Consider the following 23,170-nt stretch of genomic DNA (forward strand, 5'->3'; position numbering starts at 1 on the left):
AAAACAAACATTCCCCATGATGTAAAGTAATAAAAGTTTCATTAATGAAACATAACAAGTATAAACACCTTGTTTACTCCTGTTTCTTATACAAAATGGGCAAAAATGTCTTCAAGGATTTATAACCATTTTGTAAATATTAATGTGGCTTCTGCTTGGGGTGGACAACTTCCCGGCTTCTATGGGAGGGGCCACTTAGAAAACGCCTTCAGATAAGGTTCAATTCTTTTGTATTTCAGCAAAGTCAGCCCACACATCTCTATTTGGTTTGACAAATAATGCAATTCCTACTACATCCCCGATGACACGAGGTGAAATTCCTATTGTGTGGAAATAATTTAACTTCTAATCTTCTGGTGGAACAACAATCGTTTCTATTTGGATGTTTGTATTTCACTAAGTAATGATGGCTCAAAATAATATTTAGTTTCCTTGTTCCTTTGTGCTGTTTTTAAAATGGCATGTTAGATTTGGGGGTGGGAGGGGATATCCTTTTGCTAAATTTCACTTTATCTGAGCAGGTTTAAAATATATATGTTGTAGAAGTGTATCAACAGAATAAATGATTTCAATCGAAGGCACATTTTACCCACTTTCAAGGCTTAACATTGTTTTCTATGAAATTTGCATCCATAGGCAGAATTTCTAATTGTCTTGTAAGAAATTATTTTTTAAGCTATTAGAGAAATCAAGGAAGCGCTCACTGCCTTGCAGCGATTACAACCACCTTTCTTAACTGGCTAAATATTAACTAGCTGAATTCTCAGGCTGCTTAGATTCAGCCCGATTTTCCCTCATCTCCTCTTCCTACCATAAATAATAATAAGAATACATAATGTGTCATGGCTCCAGGCGTTTTCCAGCACAGTGTGTTACCGCAGGAGTATCTGCTGAGTCTGCGGGTGTCTGCAAAGCCCCAAGTGTCATTTGTGGCTTAGGGTTTCATGGATTAGACTTTAAACGGTGTCTAGCCCGGCTGACATTAGCTTCCTCTCACACTCAGGCTCCAAGGAAGTGTGGGATCAGGGGCTCCCTCTCCAGGCAGCCGCAGCTTTCCCCGACGCCCTCCTCTGGAGTGGGGTGAGGGCTTGGACCAAATCTGCCACCTTCTGTCACCTCTGGAGGTTCCCGAGACTTCTAATAGCTCGGATCTGTTCCTGCTATTGGCGTGAGACTCATCTGAGGGGCGTGGGTGGGGGTGGGCGGCGAGCCGTGGGAGGGCGCGTTTCCGCGCGGCTGCCAGCCCAGGAGAAAGTTGGGGCCCGCGGCACAGCCATTTAAAACTTCATAAATTATAAACAAGCCGCCTTGGCCTTCGCAATAAATTCCGCTCCTTTTGAGCCTGCAATTAGTGTTAGAAAGCACCCGAGTCTGAACACAACCAAACGCCCTCTGAAGGGCCCAACTGCCTGAGGTTGCAAACCTTTATTTCCCAGCGCCACCCCCTCTCCGACTGAGGTTTGCACACACAGTCGCCTCCTCCCCCGCCACTGCCGGCGGTACACACTCGGCTGGGTTCCCGCTCTGCAACGGAAGGTCACAATAGCTGCTCTATCGGCTGCGGAGGCGCCTGCCGCCTCCCCCCGCTCCCCCCCCACCCGAGTCTCAGAAGCAGAAAAACAAGAGAATGGGGGAGGGGAGGCCCCAGCAACAGCGCCCTTTGCGGGAGGCAACCTCCACCCTAGCCAGGGTCTCTCTCCCGGGACGAGTGCTCGCAGAGGGTTGCGGGGAGGGCAAAGGGAGCGCACCAAGACCACGAGGCTGCTCCAGGCCTTGCCGCAGGGCGCTGGCTTGAGGGTGCCCGAAGCAGCCGCGCCATTGTGTGCCAGGTTTTCCCACGGGTTCCGTGATGGGGGAGGCCATATAAAGGGAGCTCGGATCCGGGTCTCTCCGGCATTGGTCTCTGGGAGGGTCTACCTCGTTTGCCCAAGGGGAAGAAATGGCTCTGTCTCAGGTCTTAGCCAGCTCTGCTTTTTTCCTATAGAGACCACTTTGGGGAAGGTGGGGATCAGGGAGATTGTGGGTCCTCCCCGGGTCTGAAGAAAGGGGTCAGGGCAGGATCTCAGGCCCATGGGTGAGGGGTGGCAGTCGTCTGGACATTCTTGGTGGTGTTCTGTCCAGGCAATCAAATGTGAATTAAGGCAGGATAGCTGTGAGGCAGCCAGAATGACCAGCTGCAAAATGGGAGGTGGGGGTGGGGAAGGAGATGCAGACAGTGAGAGCTTTCCCTGCAACCAAGAAAAACTCAGGATCCAGCCAGGAGTTGAAGTGCTGAGACCCAACTGAACTAGCCAGGAAGAATGGGGAAGTGGCAGAAGAAAGGCCTGGAGAGTAGTCCTGGTCACTGGTAAGCAGGTCAGAAGGGGCAATTAAGTACATATTCTGTCTCCTGGCTTTCAGACCTCCACCTCATCCAGGAACCTGACAGAAAAATCTGCCTCTGATGGAATCGTTAAGTTAACCATCCACCTGTACCATTTCTTTGTACAGGCTTTCAAATGAGAGAGAGGAGAGAATACAGGAGGAGAATGTTTCCCCTCGGTGCAGCCCTAAGCTCCCTATCAGAGACACATCAGCCAAATTAGTTTCCGAGGCTTCAGAGGCTGCTAACATTGCTGAACAAGATTTTTCAAATTTCTATGTGTTAGGAGTATTAAAAGATAGTGATTACCTATACTAGCAGCCTTTGTCCCTTTTCCTTTCCCTAGTCTGTACCAGCCCACTGGCCCCTGAGTGAAGTGCATCTTCTCAGCCTGCGGACGTGGGAGCTCAGGCTCTCCATCTGTTGAGGTTTTTCATTAGGGAGACTACAGAGGATGTGTGTGGGTGTGTGTTTGAATAACAAAGAAGTAACCCTTCATTCTAATAAAAGTGTTCCTCTGCTTGACCTGGAGGAGCCAGAAGCTTGTTTATACCTTCAGTATTCGAGGGACAGTCACAGGCCTGTTTTGACCTTTTCCTGAGAATTAGCTGAAACGTCCCTCTGAAGTCAAGTAGTGAATCTGTTATAGGTCTAAGGAAGGTCCTCTTCATCTGGGAGTTCTTGGCATTACTTTGGTCCTTCTTTCAGAAACTGAAAGAAAACAATAGGAAGAACAGAAGTTTGTGAGTAGGCAGGAAGGGACATGGACGACCCCAGTCTTCACAGGCCTATGGCCTGATCACTTCGAGGCACTGCAACTTCCCAGACAGAGTATATATGTAGGGCTTGGGTTGAGTGGCCCTGTTCTGACACTTTGGGCACAGGGAGCTGAGACTGGGCTGTCACTAGCCAAGCCCTTACCATCTTTGAGGGCTGGTTCTTAGATCTCTCTTGCAGAAGACCTGGATAGAAAGGAGAAAGACTGGGTATATTGGGAGGCTGAGACAGGAGAATCGTTTGTACCTGGGAGGCGAGGTTGCAGTGAGCTGAGATCACACCATTGCACTCCAGCATGGGCAACAAGAGTGAAACTCTATCTCAAAAAAAAAAAAAAAAAAAAAAGACTGGTTACATAAGTCCTCTGCACTTTCTGCACTGGTGATGCTGGAGAGGAAGGATGGTGAATGATGAGGATAATCACAGAGGGCGAAATCTTAGTTCTCATTGTTCCCTTGTTTTCTACTCCAGCTACAAATGCCCTTATCTTTGGAGTCCAAGGTTGGGAACAAATGGATTTAAGTACCTGGCCTAAAGCCTATTCCTAAAAACTTCCCTTAGGTTTCACACCTACCTTGGCAAGTTGGAAAGTGCAAAGACAATGTAAGGGCCCATTTTCAGGCCAGGTCCAGCATGAGACAGAGTGAACAAAATTAGTTCCACACATTAGGGAAGAGCCAAGGCAGACGAATATCCAATCATTTGCAGTAGTAGAGGCAGGTGAAGGGTCCCCAGATCTGTAAGGCAGGAATTACTGCATGAGTCTTTCTGTCCTAGATCTTTGGGCAAAATGTCCTGATTGGTTCCTATAGCTAGTCTGGATTATTTTAAGCAAAGAATACTATCTGGAAAATCATAAAAGCTGGGTTTTAACATCAGTAAGGGCCAGAAGAATTTAAATCCTAATTTAAACCAAAACTCCCTCTGGTACAGGGAGTGTTTTTACCTGGGAAGCAGGGCTCAAAACCAGGCCAGGAGGGCTTGTTGGGCCAGGAATGTCCGTGGTTGGTGAGGCGGCTGGGAGAAGGCCTTTTTGATGGTTCCATTGTTCACAGCGCTGCCCTACAAATACCATACCCCTCCCCACCTCCTCTGCAAGGGCCGAGCGGAAGAGTAGGTCTGGTGAGCTGAGCTCTAGGGAGCTGGTACCATCTTCCCTCATCCCGCCTCGGTTACCCCTTGGGGCAGCAACGACGCCATCCCAGGCCCTTCCAGAGAACACACAAAAGAAGCCCCACCCGTCCTTAGACCTGAGGACACGCTCGGGAGGGGGCTGGCGTGGACCCCGTTTCAGGGCGCCCCGGGCCCCGGCGGGGAACAATAGCCGCCGCCTCCTGGGCGGTCTGGTGGGCGCGCGGCACAAACGTCCGCGCCGCCACGTGACGCGCGCGCTCGCTGCGCGCTCTCCGCGCCTCCTCTAGCTGCCAGGCTGCGGGCGGGGTGGGCGGGTGCTCATGATCCACCTGGAACACTTTTGCAAAGACAGACGGTGAGTTAATCACCCTACCGGCTGGCGGCCGCGTCCCCTCTCGCCCGCGAGGAGGACTGGAGAAGGGGCTGGGGTGGAGGATTTCTCTGTGTGTGTCTATGGTGGGGGGCGGGAGAGGTTAGTTCTATTAAGAGTTCATCAATCACCCGGTGTGCACTTTTCGCTCGACAGCGGTTCCTCCTACTTCAGAGCAAGTCTGGGCCAGCTGGGATCCGACCAGAAACCGCAAGCGGAGGAGACGCAGGCGCGCAGGCTGAGCGCTAACTGAAGGCGCGACCTGAGCCCGGCGCCTGCTGGGGAGCTGCGCAGCCAGGACAGCGGTCGGCAGCACAGGGCCTGGGAGCAGGGCCCGCCGTCACCACCTCACGTGGGGAGCCAGCACTGCCGGCCGCCAGCCCTGCCGCCTGCCCTCGGACTTCCTAGGGCGCCCAGAGTCCTCCCAACGCGCCTGCACCCACACCCGCCCCTGAGCCACAGTGACCCTGCATTCCCCGCCCCCTGCCACACCTCCTGCGTGCCCAAGTGTCACCCTTAAATACCGCTCTACACCCAGAGAGGGACGAATACACCTCTGAAGACAGGGCAAGACTAACTTCAATGGGTCAGAAGGTTCTTGCAGGCACTGTTTTATTTAAGAGTGCCTATTTACTGGCAGGAGTATTTGTGTGGGAGGAAGTAGGCTAAGACTGCTGTTGAACTTGAAGCTAAACTTGAATGCCATTTAAAATAACAATAAAAATATACTTAAAACACCAATCACAATGATATGACTCACCTCTCCTTTCCAGTGTGGAGGAAACACTCCAGTATTTTTACCTCCGTTCTTTCCGGTTTATTTTAAGAACACCCTAAAGGGATAGACAGCAAGTGTCTGAGGGTAGTCACTAGCATTAGAGCTGTTTACAGCAGGAGGGTTTGGTGGAGTTAGTGGTGAAGCATTTTTAAACCCTTCTGGAGTGGTCATGCTGTTCTCTTTGTAAATCCTAACAAAGTTCCAGCCTAGTTCCCCTTTTACCCTTTTTTGCTGGGGGACTTCAGCTGAGCTGTTTCTGAAGTTAGTAAATGTGTTGCCTCAGCCCACAGAAAATAGTACCTGAAGGAGAGAAAGCCTCAGCTTTGCCCCCTCTTCCTTCAGCCTTCTCTCCCTTCATCCTCTTGCGTGGAAAATTAACTTGCTTTGGAAAAATGTTCTACCATGTTGCTTCAGATAGATATAAGCTGAAGCATTAAGCCTCACACAGTGTCCTGAACTCACTGAGCAATGAAACTACTGGTCCTGCTGTCCTTGGTTCAGTCTGTTCCTCCTCCTTGCCTTTCACCAATTTCTAGTGAACAGCTCCTATACACACTGTGCTGGGCTCTGGGATACAAAGACAAGTCACTGATGGTGTATGCTCTTCAATCTAGTGGGGAAGAGAAATAATCTTAAAACAATACGACAGGTGCTATAACGGAGGTGTGGTCAAAATGTTCCTCTAATAAAAAAGGAGCCACTAGTAGTACTATAATGTCGAAAAAATAGTTTCAGAGGAGGTGAATTCGGGTTCCTGAAACATAAGCGTTTTTCAGGCCAAGAAGGGAAGGCCATACCAGATAGAGAGGACAACTCATGCAAAAGCAAAGAGGGAGGAAAAAGCAAAGTCTGGGCTTGGAACAAGGAGAGTACTTTGGAGTTTGGTTATCCTGGCTGAAAAGAGAGATTGCACAGGGTTCACGTGAAGGAGTCTGGACCTACTCTCTAGAGAATGGGGAACCACTGCAGGTTTTAAGCTGGGATGTGAAGTAACATATTTTGAAGCTAACTCAGGGATGCTGTGCTGATTAGAGAAAGGAGAGATAGGAGGCAAGAAGAACAAAATAGGAGGTGACTGCAACAACACGGCAGAGAGAGGAACTAATGTAACAAGAGTGAAGAGAAAAGACATTTAGGGGTAGAATTCACAGGACTTAGTGATCAATTGGATGAGTAAAAGAGGAGTTGTGGATTTGAGGGACTGAGTCACGTCATTCACTAAAATGAATAGAGGAGGGAGAAGAGAAGGCTTTGCAAGGAATCTAATGAGTTCGGTTGCAGTCTACGTTGTATTTTCTGCTTTGCTACTGATACACTGTGTGGCCCTAAGCAACCCACTTAATCTTTCTGGACTTCAGTTTCATTAGTGAAAGAATCAATAAAGATATCTACCTCATAGGCTTATCATTAGAGTTGTATGGGAATGTGTGTTAGGTACTGGTATCTTCACCAGGCCCAAGTGAGTGTTCTATATAAAGCTAAAACCTAGGAAAAACACACCCGCACTCACACCATGCTGATGAATACTTAGATCCCGGGTGTCCAGTGAGAAATGTCTTAGAGAAATTAAAAACAACAACATCCTACTGCTTCCTAGATATTGAATCCAAGCTAATGTTTAGGACCAGGTCAGATCAAATTGCTATTCAGAACCGTCTCCTTCAAGAGCGGTACTTGCTGGAGGATTCATGCAGAAATGTGTTCTTGGTATCAAACCACTAAAGAAGAGGTCTTTTAGCAGATGTCAGAAAGCTTCCATGCTTTTTTTTTTTTTAAATATCATGTGTCTTTCAGGGAATGCTTGAAGCCACCTACTCTCTTTTGAACCTCCTTGAGCCCTGTGTGGAATGGTGTAGTATAGGGAAGAGTGCTGAACATCTGACTTTGGCCATTTACACCAGGTGTGATTACAGCAAGTTGGTTATCTTTTCTGTGTTAGTATTATCATTTGTAATACAGAATTATGAAAGGCTCAAGATAAGGAAGAGAGATATTTTGGGAGATGTTATAAGAGTAAATAAAAGGTATTATTTTTCACTTACCAGATTGGCAAACATAAAAACTTCAACATCCCATTGACTTGGCAAAGGTGTGAGGAGACAGGAACTCTCATATATTGCTGATAGAGGTATAAATTAATTTATTTCTGTGGAGAAATGTATTAAAACTGACAGTGCACACACCTTTTGACTAAATCATTTCACTTCTACAAATTTTTCTAATAGGTAAAAGCTTGACCATGTGTTTGTAATACCAAAAGGTTGAAAACAAGCTATATGCCCACCAATAGGGAATGGCTAAATGAACTGTGGCAGGTGTATACAGTAGAACAGTATAAAGTTATAAAAGTAAACCAGGGCCAGACGCCGTGGTTCACATCTATAATCCCAGCACTTCGGGAAGCCAAGGCTGGCAGATCACTCAAGCCCAGGAGTTCGGACCAGCCTGGCTTTGTAGAGATGAAACCTTATCTCTACAAAAAATACAAAAATTAGCTGGATGTGCTTGTGCATGCCTGTAATCTCAGCTACTCAGAAGGGTGAGGTAGGAGGATCACCTGAGCCCAGAGAAGGTTGAGGCTGCAGAGAGCCATGATTGCACCACTACCCTCCAGCCTCAGCGACACACTCAGACCCTGTCTCAAACAACAACAACAACAAATCCAGGAAGTTATGTGTGGATATATATGGAATGGTCTGAAAGATACAATGGGGGAAAAGCACAGTGTGAAAAAGTCTGCCTAGTATGCTACCATTTGTGTAAAAAACTGTGGAGTACACACACACGTATAAATTATGCTAGTAAAAAGTGTCTCTGGAAAGATATACAAGTTGGTTGCTTATGTGAAGGGGAACTAGGTAGCTGGGAACAAGAGTGGGAGGAAGACTTTTCACTGTATACCCCTTTGTACCCTTTGAATTTTGAAGCAGGCACATTTAAATTTATTACCCTTTTGAAAAAATAAAAGAAGCCGGGCACAGTGGCTCTCACCTATAACCCCAGCACTTTGGGAGGCTGAGGCAGGTGGGTCACCTGAGGTCAGGAGTTCGAGACCAGCTTGGCCAACACGGTAAAACCCCATCTCTACTAAAAATACAAAAATCAGCTGAGCGTGGTGGCACAAGTCTGTAGTCCCAGCTACACAGAGGCTGAGGCAGGAGAATCACTTGAACGCAGGGGGTGGAGGTTGCAGTGAGCCAAGATCACACCACTGCCCTCCAGCCTGGGCAATAGAGCAAGACTCTGTCTCATAAAAATAAAAAATAAAAAAATAATAATAAAGGAACAGAGCAAACGGTGCGGGGAGGGAGAAGATCAGGAAAAATAACTAATGGGTACTAGGCTTAATACCTGGGTGATGAAATAATCTGTACAACAAACCCTCATGATACATGTTTATCTATGCAACAAACCTGCACATGTATCCCTGAACTTAAAAGTTACAAAACAAAACAATGCCATTACTCACCCTGAGTAAAATGATAAAGGAACAACAACAAAAAATTGGTTAGTACAAGTGACCTGGGTGTGCCCGTGTGTGTTCATATGTGTCCTTATTTATACTTGCTCTATCCAGCAAAATTAATCATGGGATACCTCTTGTTTTGCTCCCCCAGGGCCCTGATGCTGATCAACCTCAATGATAATGAGGGGATTCTTCACTCTTGCTTGGTGCTGGGGTCCCAGGTCTGTCTCTACCCTCTCTTCTAGGAAGACTCAAGATGAGGCTACAGAAGTCTGGCAGAGCAGCAGGCCTCTCAGTCAGAACCACTGACTGTGTGGCCTCCTGGAAATGAGTGCGCCTTCTTGAACACTGCTGTGCTTGCTTGGGATCGAGGCCTGCCACAATGCCAAGGAGTAGCTACTATATTTCTTCCTCTTTGCAGACTGTGAAAAGGCAATGGACTGTGGAAAGTCATGAGACCCAAGGTGGTTCCATTTTTTGCAGGATGGCTTTGCCTTTTAACCTCTGAGTAAAGTGACTTCCTCTCTAAAATTAGGGGTTTGATGTAGCTTATCTGGAAGGCGTTTTCTAGTTTTGACATCTTAGGCTGTGAAAGGTCAGCCTTTAGCCAGAGAAAGAGTTACTGCTTAGGCTAAGGGACATTTGGCCCCCTCTGGATCCCTGGGGCTCAAAGACATATTCCAATTTGAGAGATGGAAGAAAAAAAAGGCTGAATCCTCTCTCTTCAGATGCCCATTCTCACTCCTTCCTTCTTCCCATTGCCTCAGAACCACTCTAAATTTTCTCTGAAGAGACTGGGAGAGACAAATCTCTTTCTCTTCCCACCCCACTGGCATCATCAAAGCCAAGGTAGGGAAGCGGCAAGAAGCAGAAGTGAGCCCAGTCTCTGCAAAGCACCAATTGGTCAGCAAAACTTGGGAAACTTCCAACTGACCACTTCTTAAGGATATGTTCTAGAACTTCAGCTGAAGTAAACTTAAGTTTTACCTTGATATTGACCTCTCTGCAACCCAACAAACCTCTGGACACTTTTTAGGTATACTCATGTGCCAGCTAGCCATGACCTCTCATCATTTATGGTCCCTCCCATAGGAACATCTCCTTTCTTCCCACACTGCCCCCTCCCACCCCAACTCCTACAGCAGAATTTTTCAAAGTGTGGTCCCAAACAATCTTGCTTTAGAATCACCCGAAAGTCTTGTTAAAAAAAAAGGATTCCTAGGCCAGGCACAGTGGCTCATGCCTGCAATCCTATCACTTTGGGAGGCTGAGGTGGGTGAATCACTTGAGCCCAAGAGTTCAAGACCAGCCTGGCCAATGTGGCAAGACCTCATCTCTACAAAAAAATCAAAAATTTAAAAAAAATTCCTGAGTCAGACTATTAAGTAAAAATCTCTGGGGATGATTCAAGAAACCTGAACTTTTAAACAAGATTCTATGGTGATTTCTACCCACCTGATGTGGTTTTAGGAGGCAACAATCTAAAGATATCCTTCAGCCGTTATTAGTCATGGTAAAGACACACCATTCTGTCCACTCTGCTTACGTCCAACAAACACTTTCGAATGCCTCCATGTGTCAATCACTGGCTTGACCAGTGAGTCTTTCATTCACAAAATTCTCAGGGAAAGGCACAGCACTTTAAATGGTTTTCCTCAGGGAACGTCATATTGTCAGATTTTCAACAGGTTTAGAATTCTTGTCCTTAGGACTCCTTTGCATCCCTACCTCCATCCTAGGATGACTGAGGGATGCTACAGAGAACTGCATCTTAATCTGCACTTTCTCTTAATGTGGATTAAGAAAAAAAAAAAGACACCCACCCTTTTTTACCCTAACAAACAAGATTTTCTGTGACGGGATTAGGAAGCCAAGAGTTTCAATGTACTCAAGTGCTTCCACGCGGTAACATAGTGGGACTTGTCTAGAGGGCTTACCCGGAGCTTCCTGAAAACTTTAAACTTACAGAAGCAATCCCTGCACTTTGGGAGGCTGAGGTAGGTGGATCACTTGAGGTCAGGAGTTCGAGACCAGCCTGGCCAACATGACAAAACCCTGTCTCTACTAAGAATATAAAAATTAGCCGGGCGTGGTGGCATGTGCCTGTAGTCCCAGCTACTTGGGAGGCCGAGGCATGAGAATTGCTTGAACCCGGGAGGCGGAGGTTGCAGTGAGCCAATATCATGCCACTGCACTCCAGCCTGGGTGACAAACCGAGACTCCATCTCAAAAATAAAATAAAATAAAATAAACACACAGAAAACCAGACTGCCACCCTTTATCACTTCTGTCTGAAGAAAAGAGGCTAGTTATTAGAAAGGGAGAGAAAGGTAGTCATGAAAGGGATAGGGAGTGGGTGGGGGTGGCTGCTGTGGTGAGCAGGAAGGGAGAGATTTCAAAGCATTCCTACATCAAACACAACCTGGCAATTGGGCCCCTCTGCTGTCACCTCCCGTGGAGAACTCAGCACCAGGACCCAGCAGGGCGAGTGACCCTGGGGAATTCATGGCTTGACAAGTAATAAAATTAGTAAGACATTTCTCCCATACTTTGTGAACATCTAAGAGACAAACTTTAATGTTACTCAAAATATGCTATATTCACATCTTTCTATATTTCCCCAATAATATCTTCCAATTTCTCCTTAGATAATTATACATTAAGATTCCTCTAGAGTAGATTTATAAGTATAGCTAAAACCTGTGTCAGAAATAAATCTCTAGCTCCTTTGGTTTGAGAATGTCTTTTCCCTAGCCTAACTTTCTCCTAACAAAATGTCATTACACAGTAAATCCTTGGCAAACATCTGTTGAATTTGAGTATGAGATGACCAGAGTCTTGACTTCCAACCTGAGCAAGTCAAGACCCAGCCCAAGAATAGAGATGCCAACTCTGAGCCCCAAGGTGTGGGATATGCCAAGGATTTGGAGATTAAGGGAGTGGAGAGAAGGGTGAACAGAATGTAGCTTTCTTTTTTTTTTCTTTTTTTTGAGACGGAGTCTCGCTCTGTCACCCAGGCTGGAGTGCAGTGGCATGATCTCAGCTCACTGCAACCTCCGCCTCCTGGGTTCAAGCGATTCTCCTGCCTCAGCCTCCCAAGTAGCTGAAACTACAGGCGTGTACCACTAATTTATTTTTATTTTTATTTTTTTAGTAGAGATGGGTTTCACCGTGTTAGCCGGGCTGGTCTTGATCTCCTGACCTCGTGATCCACCCACCTCGGCCTCCCAATGTGCCGGCATTACAGATGTGAGCAACCGTGCCCAGCCAGAATGTAGTTTTCTGTATGCGATTATCAGAGAAATGCTATTGGGTCTGAACAAATATTGAACATCTCTCCCTCGCTCTCACCCACAGTTGTGAAAACAAAACAAAACAAAACAGTATTTTTAAAAACTTCATTCTTTTTTAGTACACTTTCTTCCCTCAGAAAGGCTAAATCTCCAAAATTTTACTTGATGGAGCTAGTGTGGATAGCTCATGGGTGCATTAAAGTGAAGGCCTAATTATATCATGAAGGACCCAGCCTTTGCCCCAAATGCCCAGGAGGAAAAACTTAGTCTTTGTTGCCGTGAAAGCTGCCAGGACACCTAGGCAGCCTGATTTTTCTGAAGCCTTAGAGAAAAGGCCCTTAATTTGAGGGGTTTTGGTGAGACTTGCCAGACAGTCAGGCTGACTCTTCTGCCCTAAACCCTGGGTTGCAGCCGGCTGGATGTCTTCCCCAAAGAGGTTTATAAAGCCATCCTTCCTTCTTAACCCATGGGGCCTCCAGGCTTAGGAGCTGTGATAGGATAAGTATCATTTGAGGGAACAGTGTGAGAGCTGGGACATCTTGCAGATAAAAACTGGCTATTAAACTCTAGCCAGAGGTGGAGGAGGGGGCATTGTGAACTCAGCAGCATCTTATTTGCTGTTACTTTTGCATAAATGGCACAGGAAAGGAGTGAAGAAACGTGTCTGCATTTTAAGGCTGAGCTAGCTCTGAAGAGCTCTATCATTTTCTAACTGGGGTGCTAGGGAAGAACTTTTATTTTTCTCTTCTTAAAAATTATTTAGGGCTGGGCGCGGTGGCTCACGCCTGTAATCCCAGCACTTTGGGAGGCCGAGGCGGGCGGATCACGAGGTTAGGAGATCGAAACCATCCTGGCTAACACGGTGAAACCCCGTCTCTACTAAAAATACAAAAAATTAGCCGGGCATGGTGGTGGGCGCCTGTAGTCCCAGCTACTCGGGAGGCTGAGGCAGAAGAATGGCGTGAACCGGGGAGGCTGAGCTTGCAGTGAGCCGAGATCACGTCACTGCACTTAAAAAAATAAATAAATAAATAAATAAATAAATAAAAATTATTTAGGACCTTGTCATCTGACTGGCTATAGCACAAAACTGAAATAGCAAAACCAAGATTGAAGGGCTATTTTCAGCACAGGTATTCCATTTCCAATCAAACTCAAGAACTCCAGCAGTGCAGGAACCACAGACCTCTTTAACTTTGTGCTGATTCCTAGGCATCCACCCTGTACTGGCTCCCCTCAACCTGGGGACACCCCTCCCCCATCTTGCAACAACTTCAGGTCCATCAGTAGTCCACATTTTGGTAGGGCTTTGTTTATTCACAAGTCCACATCCCTGGAAGGAACTGGCTCCCTGGGCTGTGATGGCGCCTATTCTAAAGACTTCCTCAGAGTGGAATTTTAGGCAACAGCTGAATCGCTCTTTTATGACAAGTGAATCAGTAAAACAATGATAAAACCTCGCTTACCATAACTTAGAGGCTGTAATAAGTTAAGTTTTCAAGGGCACTTGATATAAGCTCTGAGTAGACTCTTTAGAGTCTTTATTCACACAGGGTTTTAGGAAACCACCCTCTTTCATAACTACTGTGTGTAAATAATCTCTATTTATCTAACTTGTAATTTTCCTACACTCCCCCCAAAAGGGAACATTAAAACAAATGCTAAAGGAAGTTGGAAAGTTTGTCAATGTAAAGCTGGTCTTTGTAACCTTTCTACTCTTCATTTCCTGTGCCAATTGCACTTTTATTTCCCGTCTCTCTACACTCAGTAAACAAAACCATATTATCAAGGGAAAGACGTGAGCCCATTAACATTGTGAGCCCTCAGATTTCACTCACAAGAGACGATGCAGCACTTATCTGATGGAGCAGAAGCTCTAATTGCTTCGAGGTACAAGTCCATCCAAACCTCTGAGATCTCACCCGTCCCCGGTAAGCCTTTGCGCCCTCCACACAAGCTCCTCAGTGAAAGCAAGCGCCGCACCGGTGCCTGTGCCAGCCTCCCAGATAGAAGCATAAAGAGTGTTCCACCACCACTCTGGATTCTTTATTCCAACAACCCAGCCAGAGGGGAAAATCTGCTAAACTACCCCACAAGGCAGAAACTTTATCAAAATCTGGCACTACAACACTGGCCCTCATCACGCCGCCACAAATTGCGAGGGATAGAAGAAAGCTGCAAAGTCACGTTAAAAGGAAACCTAGTCAAAAAGTGAAAATTTTGTCCTGCCCTAGGCACACAGCACTCACAGCATAAAATGTAGTTCCATGAGTCCTAGGAAAGGGGGAAGAAAGGAAAAAAACCAAACATCTGCTCTAGGTTTAGAAGAGGGATAACATCAGCGCCAAGCAAACCGAAAGCGCAGAGGACTCAGAAGAGGGGAAGAGGAATAACTTCATCTATCCTGGAGGTGGGCGAAGAGCAGTCTCCACCGGCCGCGCGTCATGCTCCCATTTAACCTTTTCCACGCCGCGACGCCCACACTCCGCCCTCGAGGGACTAGCTCCCCACGATCCAGAGCAGAAGCGGCTCGCGCCCCTGCATCCCCTCGCCCTCACCCGAGCGGCCAGTCCTGCCTTTCTCCCCCCACCTCGCCCAATACCTGTCCGAGAGCAGGCGTTCTGCGCTCTCGCCCCGCCCTTGCCCAGGCAGCCCCCGGTCGCGACGGCTCTCCTCGGGGCTGGGGGGCGCTGGGCGGCGGCCCTGGGCTGCTTTGGCTAACTTGGCTGCGGGGCAGGCGCGAGGAGGCGCGCCAGTCGGGACCTGGGCCGTGCGGGGAGGCCGCCCATTGGCCGGCCAGCGCCACGTGGCCGCCCCCGCCGGTATATTAGGCCACTATTTACCTCCAGCTCACTCGCCATGGCTTGGAGAGGGCAGCTCGGGTAGAGAGGGGTGGCGGAGCGGCGCAGACGGCGGCAGTCCTGCTCAGCCTCTGCCCGGCTCCGTACTCCGGCCCCGGCCTGCGCCCTCAGAAAGGTGGGGCCGGAACCATGAGCTCCTACCTGGAGTACGTGTCGTGCAGCAGCAGCGGCGGCGGGGTCGGCGGCGACGTGCTCAGCTTGGCACCCAAGTTCTGCCGCTCCGACGCCCGGCCCGTGGCTCTGCAGCCCGCCTTCCCTCTGGGCAACGGCGACGGCGCCTTCGTCAGCTGTCTGCCCCTGGCCGCCGCCCGACCCTCACCTTCGCCCCCGGCCGCCCCCGCGCGGCCGCCCATACCGCCTCCGGCCGCGCCCCAGTGCACCCTGGAGGGGGCCTACGAACCTGGTGCCGCACCTGCGGCGGCAGCGGGGGGCGCGGACTACGGCTTCCTGGGGTCCGGGCCGGCGTACGACTTCCCGGGCGTGCTTGGGCGGGCGGCCGACGACGGCGGGTCTCACGTCCACTACGCCACCTCGGCCGTCTTCTCGGGCGGCGGCTCTTTCCTCCTCAGCGGCCAGGTGGATTACGCGGCCTTCGGCGAGCCCGGCCCCTTTCCGGCGTGTCTCAAAGCGCCAGACGACGGCCACCCTGGTGCTTTCCAGACCGCATCCCCGGCCCCAGGCACCTACCCCAAGTCCGTCTCTCCCGCCTGCGGCCTCCCTGCCGCCTTCAGCACGTTCGAGTGGATGAAAGTGAAGAGGAATGCCTCTAAGAAAGGTAAGTCCGCGGGCCTTGGATGGGGCCACCTGGGGTTGGGGACGGAGCCTCCCCCGCGGAAATGCGCTGGGAGCTTGGTGCCGCTGCCTCTCCAGACAGCGGTTTGGGTTTTGTGGAGGAGACGCGTTCCCGGGCGAATTCCATTGAGTCTGCCTCGAGTACAGACTCGGAAAATGTGCCAGGCATTCAGAAAATTTCAGGAAGGAGCTCTCCGTGGAATGTCTCTTGGCACAAATTCTGTTCCTAGGGACCCAGGAGGGCTGCGCTGGGACTTTGATTCTAACTAGTTCCACTGCTCACCCACGTTCTGTCCCCGGCCTCTGGCCTGGCTGACGCTCTGTCTTTACGTTGCAGGCAAACTCGCCGAGTATGGGGCCGCTAGCCCCTCCAGCGCGATCCGCACGAATTTCAGCACCAAGCAACTGACAGAACTGGAAAAAGAGTTTCATTTCAATAAGTACTTAACTCGAGCCCGGCGCATCGAGATAGCCAACTGCTTGCACCTGAATGACACGCAAGTCAAAATCTGGTTCCAGAACCGCAGGATGAAACAGAAGAAAAGGGAACGAGAAGGGCTTCTGGCCACGGCCATTCCTGTGGCTCCCCTCCAACTTCCCCTCTCTGGAACAACCCCCACCAAGTTTATCAAGAACCCCGGCAGCCCTTCTCAGTCCCAAGAGCCTTCGTGAGGCCGGGACTTGGGGCGGAAAAACTGTGGCCTGCAGAAGTCCCAGGCGCCCCCCACCCCGTCTAGACTTAGGAGCTCAGTTTGAGATGGAGGTGGGAGAACAAAAATGAATAGGGATTTCACTTGGGAAATGAAGTACTTTAGTTGGCTTCTGATTTCCAGACTATAAGTCCAGATATTAATTGGCTGTCTTGTAAGCCACTTGTTTGGTTATGATTTGTGTCTTATCAGGGAAAAGGTGCCCAGCTGCCAGCCCAGCTCCGCTGCTGTCTTTGCCTCACTTAGTCATATGCAATTCTCGTTGCAGAGTGGCAGACCATTAGTTGCTGAGTTCTGTCAGCACTCTGATGTGCTCAGAAGAGCACCTGCCCAAAGTTTTTCTGGTTTTAATTTAAAGGACAAGGCTACATGTATTCAGCTTTTTGAGATGACCAAAGCTAGTTAGGGTCTCCTTGATGTAGCTAAGCTGCTTCAATGATCTTCACATTTGCACTCCAGTTTTTTTTTTCTTTAAAAAAGCGGTTTCTACCTCTCTATGTGCCTGAGTGATGATACAATCGCTGTTTAGTTACTAGATGAACAAATCTACAGAATGGGTAAAGAGTAGAATCTGAACTATATCTTGACAAATATTATTCAAACTTGAATGTAAATATATACAGTATGTATATTTTTAAAAAATATTTGCTTGCAATGACCTTATAAGTGACATTTAATGTCATAGCATGTAAAGGGTTTTTTTGGTAATAAAAATTATAGAATCTGCTGCTCTCTGCTTTTCTTACACTCTTTAATAATGATTCTCTTTCTTTAAAGTTGATTCAGTTTCCTGTATTTGAATTTTCTTGATTCTGCTATGATAATTTGTTTATGTTGATAACTTTTTTTTTTTTTTTGAGATGGAGTCTTGCTCTGTTGCCCAGGCTGTAGTGCAGTGGCACAATCCTGGCTCACCGCAACCTCTGCCTCCCAGGTTCAAGTGATTCTCCTGCCTCGGCCTCCCCAGTAGCTGGGATTACAGGCACGAGCCACCATGCCCAGCTAATTTTTTGTTTTTTTTTTAGTAGAGACGGGGTTTCACCATGTTGGCCAGGGTGGTCTCGAACTCCTGACCTCGGGTGATCCGCCCACCTCGGCCTCCCAAAGTGCTAGAATTACAAACGTGAGCCACCACACCCAGCTGATAACTTTTAAAAATAATACTTCCTACAGGTTGTGTACACACCCAGCAAGTTATGGACAATTAGTAGTTTAAGAGAGAAAGCTACTCTGCCAAATGTCCAAGTAACTATGGAAATACTTTCCTTACCTTGAGTGCCCTAGTTTTATGGTAGGTGTGTAGTCTGCACATTAACTCAAGTGTTAGGTGCCTACTGTGGAATGTTGTAAAGCCAAGGAGACACTTCAGGGAGATCTTGTTCTTTTGTCTCCTGTCCTCACAAAAGGAAGAGGAAAGGTGACCTGAAGACTTTGTTTCTTGGTTAGTGTTCCCTGAGAAAGGCAGCTGCACATCAAAAAGTTCTCAGTGGCTGAATTCCCATTTCCAAAGTCAAGAGTTACAAAGGAGACTGGGAAAGGCTAGTAGTCACAAATTTCTACTTCCTGTAACCCAGACTGAGTATCTGGCTGAGAGAGAGCACAGACAGTGCCTTTCTGATTTCAGAAATGAAATATTTTCAAATGAATACTTTGGAAGAGGTACAAGCACAAAATTTGAAAGTTGACGAGAGTATGTGGTTTAAGAAAACCCCAAAACCTATTCTCTAATCTATTTCACCCAACCTTCCATTTCTCATCCCTGGAGGCATTCATAGTTGACCAGAATTTATGTAACCTTGCAGAAATATGAGAAAAAGATACAATATAAAGATACAGAATCAAGTGGATACTTGAGACAGTTTTGGGGAGTAGGTCCTTATTTTACAACTATAAGTTCTTTCTGTAGTTCAACAGAAAGGCTAAAGGCCTAAATAATTCAGATAAGAACCTCACCTATTTAGCTAGATTTCTAGATTCCAGTATAATGCTTTAAATCTAATTATTCATAAATCTAAGCAACTGTGAAAGATTACTTTTTTTATAAAACAGCAATATGATTAGTTCTCTTACAAAATTGGAGTTACACTGAAGTTCTCATTCTTTGCATCTATAGTTGAATGGAATTGAAGAAATCAAATGATCAGCTCAAACAAACTCAGCTGATTAGAGGGAAAAGATATTGCTTAAAAAGCAGGTCTGTCAATATTATTCTTATGTTTCCCCGTCTGCCCTTTAATAACTTGATGCTAATTGAATCTTGTTTGAAACAACAGCCCCCCTCTGAGCTCTGCTGCTATTTGAAAGAACTTGTTAAAGGACTTGTGATCTGCTTGCTTACAGCCACCTCTAGGCTTCCCCTGCAGTGGTCTTTGACATGACAATGTTTCCTTTTTGATAAGCATTTAAATGTACACCTAAACAACAACAACAAAATACCAACATGCTGGGTCATTTCCTTAATCTACCACCCTTTTCTCTGAGAAAATAAAGCTTTTCCTTCTGAAGCTAGTACTAGCACTTAGCCCTGATGGATGTCTTCCTTGATGAAGGTGGCTATTATGACATTCGTATAACGCTGTTTTATGAATCAGGCCAATATTAGCTATTTTTTGCCCAACCCCAGGGATCTTTAAAAGCTTTCTTAATGCAGATCACTGTACAGCTATATTCAGTATTAGGAAGAGTCCTGGCTGGAGATTGGGATGAACTAGGTGACCTCTGGAGGTCCCTCCCAACAATGAAAATGCTACAATTTAATGACTTCTGCATATTTTATTTTAGACCTATCATTTGAAGGGAGTTAGGCTCTAAGAGAAAGCAAATGTGCTGTCTAGGATTACAGTGATACTGTGTTTATACAGGAAAAGAGGATTTTAGACACTATCAAATATATGTTGTCAGTGGAGGTACCTAGGCAATGTGGATCATTTACAGAGCATTCCTTTTCCTATTATTTTGAGCCTTGTGTTATTTTGAGTCAGATCTCCATGAAGTGTGAGGTTACTATGTAAACTGCAACTACTCAAACAATCCCATTTCTATTTTACAAGATTTCAAACTAAATATGCTAATTTACCCTCCAGCGATCTGTTACAAGGATGAATACACAGTGGACAGTTCTGGCTGTTGCATAATTAACTATTCAATGTTCCTTTGTCTTCACATAATGACCATGTGTCTACTTTTCTGGATCAGGATAATTGGGAGTGAGGAAGAGGAAAGCATTTAATAATATATAAAATTCCCATAAGTTGAGTACTAGCAAATGAAGGCTTTGCTGATATAAAAACCTAAAGCAATGTCACCTAGAGTTTCAAAAGATTAATTGTGTGTGATTTATGCTGCCTCAATCTCAAATATGGTGAGGACCAACACCAGAAGAGGCTGTCTGATTATCATGTCATCCAAAAAAAACAGAAGCAGGCTCAGGAGAGTTGCATTAACTCTAAAGTTCTTAATTATTTCTTATGGCCAAAGAAATGATCTATATTTGCTGAATATTGAATTTGAAAACCTCAGGATCTAATCAGTTTCCGAGAGATGTTTAGTCTGACCACAGACCTCTCAACAAGAAAAATGCCCATTGTTAAAACTTTATTTGTGGTTTTAAAGTAAAACCATAGTGGACATATCTCACAAATAAAGATAAATATCCGTCTAAATAGAAACAAAGATGTTCATGGTTTTTACCTCTATCTAATGTTTTCAAGTCATGAACATGCAACAAATCTGCAAAATAACTCTATTTCAACGTCTCATTTGTAATTGCTTATTACGTTGTACTTGTTATTCAGAAATAAAATTTCTATAGAAACTGTTTAACTAGATTCAATAATGAACCAAGAGGACGAAAATCCTAAATATTGGTGTGAAAGGAAGGTCTATTACTTAGCTTGTAAAGATTTCAACATAATCTCTTCTCCTTCTAGAAATCTTATTGATATATTTTGGAAAGAAGGGCCAAAGAGTAGTCATTTGGACTTGTCATAGCTAATAAACTATTACAAGTTTATTAAAACTGACACTTTTGAGGCATTTCTAGAAGGTACTGGACTCTTTAGCACACTGAATTCTTAGGGATTTTATAGAGCCGAAGCTTATACAATCTGGGGAAACCTCTTTAAGGAAAAAAATACAAAATTGTTAATACAAAATTCCCAGGATGTGGAATGGTTCAAGTTAGTGAAGTTTAAATTTCACTGGGCTCATAGTAAATCCATATCTGCCCCTGCCTTGAAACCATTGCTTTTTCTCCACTGCCATCATTGCCTATGAGATAATAGCAATGATTGCTTTTATCTAACATCTTAGAGCCAGAGTCACTCTTTCTCTTCAAATGCATCAAATAGTGGATAATGGGGACAAGGGCAGGTTGGCACTCTCTTCTACTCTCTTAGCATCTCAATCTCACTGTGCTCTTCTGGGCTACTGGGTGGCTGACTTTAGCCAGTGGCTTTTCCCATTCTACTGCCTTAGAATGGGAACGCTATCTCATCCTAGAGGTCCCCGTCTGTTGTGTTTTCTTCTCAAAGATATAAACAGAAGAGAAAGATATAGCTGGAGACAATGCAGCCACATTGTTAGCGTCCAAACATTTCCTAGGATGGAACCACTGAGGCTGAAGTAAAGGACCCTGAAAAAATAACATTATTATTTTTCTTTTCTTAGAAATGGGATCTTGTTTTGTTGCCCAGGCTGGTCTTGAACTCTTGAGCTTAAGTGACCTTCCTGCCTTAGCCTCCCAAGTAGCTGGGAATATAGGCATGCACTGTCACACCCAGTAAGAACATTATTGTTTTGTTTTGTTTTTGAGACGGAGTCTCGCTCTGCCGCCTAGGCTGGAGTGTACTGGCGCAATCTCAGCTCACTGCAAGCTCTGCCCCCCGGGTTCACGCCATTCTCCTGCCTTAGCCTCCTGAGTAGCTGGGACTACAGGCGCCCGCCACCATGCCTGGCTAATTTTTTGTATTTTTAGTAGAGACAGAGTTTCTACCTTGTTAGCCAGGATGGTCTCGATCTCCTGACCTCGTGATCTGCCCGCCTCGGCCTCCCAAAGTGCTGGGATTACAGGTGTGAGCCACCGCCCCTGGCCAAGAACATTATTCTTAAGGGAGGAGACCTGGATTTCAGTACCAGTTGTATTTTCTGATTAAAAGGAAAAATAGCTTGCCTGGTCTTAGATTCTCCTATAAAACAAAGTGGGTTGGTCTGGATGATCATTACATTCCCTTATCACCTTAGCATTTCTTCACAATCCTTTACTCTGCTGGTTATTACTGAAGAGTATTTAGTAGTACTGTAGCTCTGTAAGGTTAATGTCAACGAGAGGCTGGGATTGAAGTAATTTCTGAGACCTTTGAAAATTATCTGGCTTGGGCCGGCCCGGTGGCTCACGCCTGTAATCCCAGCACTTTGGGAGGCCGAGGCGGGCGGATCACGAGATCAGAAAATAGAGACCATCCTGGCTAACACGGTGAAACCCCGTCTCTACTAAAAATATAAAAATAAATTAGCCGGGAGTGGTGGCGGGCGCCTGTAGTCCCAGCTACTTGGGAGGCTGAGGCAGGAGAATGGCGTGAACCCAGGAGGCAGAGCTTTTGGTGAGCCGAGATTGTGCCACTGCACTCCAGCCTGGGCGACAGAGCGAGACTCCGTCTCAAAAAAAAAAAAAAAAAATTATCTGGCTTTAGAATCTGGGTGTATGTGCATATGTATATGTGAACTAGGTAATGTTCCTCATTTGTCTACCTGATGAACTAAAAGCTAACGATGGTGAGAGCCTCCAAAAAGACCACTTTCCATTGAACAGATAAACTAGATCTTAACAAGAGATTTTTCAAATGGTGTCAGCACTTTCTGTTTGGATTCTCAATCTCTTTGTCCTTAATTCCATACTTCAAAGTTGACAACTTTCAGAATAGAGAAGTCATATTGATTCTTTTCTCTTCCTTTCAGATAAATGGGATTCTGAAGTGAATGCTCCGTTCTGTTGAGGAAAAGAAATATGGATAAACAAATCTCTCCTCCTTTCCATTAGTCAGCAAACTCTATTTCTCCTTCTCCATTGGCTTAGTCTTTATCATTTCTCACTCAGCAATGCAACTGATGCCTTACTGGTCTCCTTGCCTCCAGTCTTCTTCCCAGTCAATCCGTTTGAAAGCCCTACTTTCATTGTATTGTTCCACTTTGAACTCTCAGTAGCTGCTGGTAGCAAGTAGAAGAAACTCAGATGTTTTTAGCCTGGGATTCAAGGCCCTCAACACCTGTATCCAGCCATCTTTTCCCTGATAATCTCCCACCATTGCCTGACACACAAACTTTACCCCCAGTTAGTGTGGACTGTTTATACTGCCTGCAAGAAACTCAGGCTTTCCTGCCTCTGAACCTTTTCTCATGTCATTCCTGTTTCGTACATCTACTTTCTCTCTGCCTATCCAAAGTCATCCTTTGTGGCACAGCTCAAACCTCACCACCTCTATAAAACCTTTTTTTTACATCATCCAAATTTAAAGCTAACTCCTCTGAGCTGCTGTAGTATTTATTTTTTGTATTACCTGCTTAAGCACTTAGAATCTCCTGCCATATTATGAGAGGTCTTTTTCTCTTTCCGCCTTTGTTCCCCTATCA

The 23,170-nt window shown here is 46.2% G+C and overlaps 1 protein-coding gene and 2 long non-coding RNA genes across 4 annotated transcripts; 2 read left to right on the forward strand and 1 right to left on the reverse strand.

The window, feature by feature from the left end:
* Positions 1-354: 354 nt before the first annotated feature.
* On the reverse strand, positions 355-4,500 carry LOC103889989 (uncharacterized). Of its 2 annotated transcripts, XR_008522866.2 has the most exons (4): positions 4,086-4,484; positions 3,714-3,876; positions 3,386-3,455; positions 1,407-3,073 (listed from the first exon to the last, which is right to left on the reverse strand). It is a non-coding gene; the product is annotated as an uncharacterized LOC103889989 (long non-coding RNA). The 2 variants fall into 2 exon arrangements; XR_654341.4 differs by lacking the exon at positions 3,386-3,455 and having other exon boundaries at positions 355-3,073; positions 4,086-4,500.
* Positions 4,501-4,562: 62 nt separating this feature from the next.
* Positions 4,563-5,384, forward strand: LOC134759605 (uncharacterized). The gene is made up of 2 exons (XR_010136053.1): positions 4,563-4,628; positions 4,800-5,384. It is a non-coding gene; the product is annotated as an uncharacterized LOC134759605 (long non-coding RNA).
* A 9,639-nt stretch (positions 5,385-15,023) lies between these two features.
* Positions 15,024-17,273, forward strand: HOXD1 (homeobox D1). Its single transcript, XM_003776027.5, has 2 exons — positions 15,024-15,816; positions 16,171-17,273. Exons 1-2 carry the CDS (start codon positions 15,171-15,173, stop codon positions 16,503-16,505), a joined length of 981 nt encoding a protein of 326 aa, XP_003776075.2. The 5' UTR covers positions 15,024-15,170; the 3' UTR covers positions 16,506-17,273.
* The last annotated feature ends 5,897 nt before the right edge of the window (positions 17,274-23,170 follow it).

This window comes from Pongo abelii, chromosome 11 (assembly GCF_028885655.2).
Source record: "Pongo abelii isolate AG06213 chromosome 11, NHGRI_mPonAbe1-v2.0_pri, whole genome shotgun sequence".
Lineage (NCBI taxonomy): Eukaryota > Metazoa > Chordata > Mammalia > Primates > Hominidae > Pongo > Pongo abelii.

Excerpts from the sequence above, each read along its gene's own strand:
- HOXD1 (XM_003776027.5), top strand. The coding sequence starts at position 15,171 with ATGAGCTCCTACCTGGAGTACGTGTCGTGCAGCAGCAGCGGCGGCGGG. Across the intron at positions 15,817-16,170 it reads GAGGAATGCCTCTAAGAAAG|GCAAACTCGCCGAGTATGGG; the intron begins GTAAGTCCGCGG and ends TTTACGTTGCAG.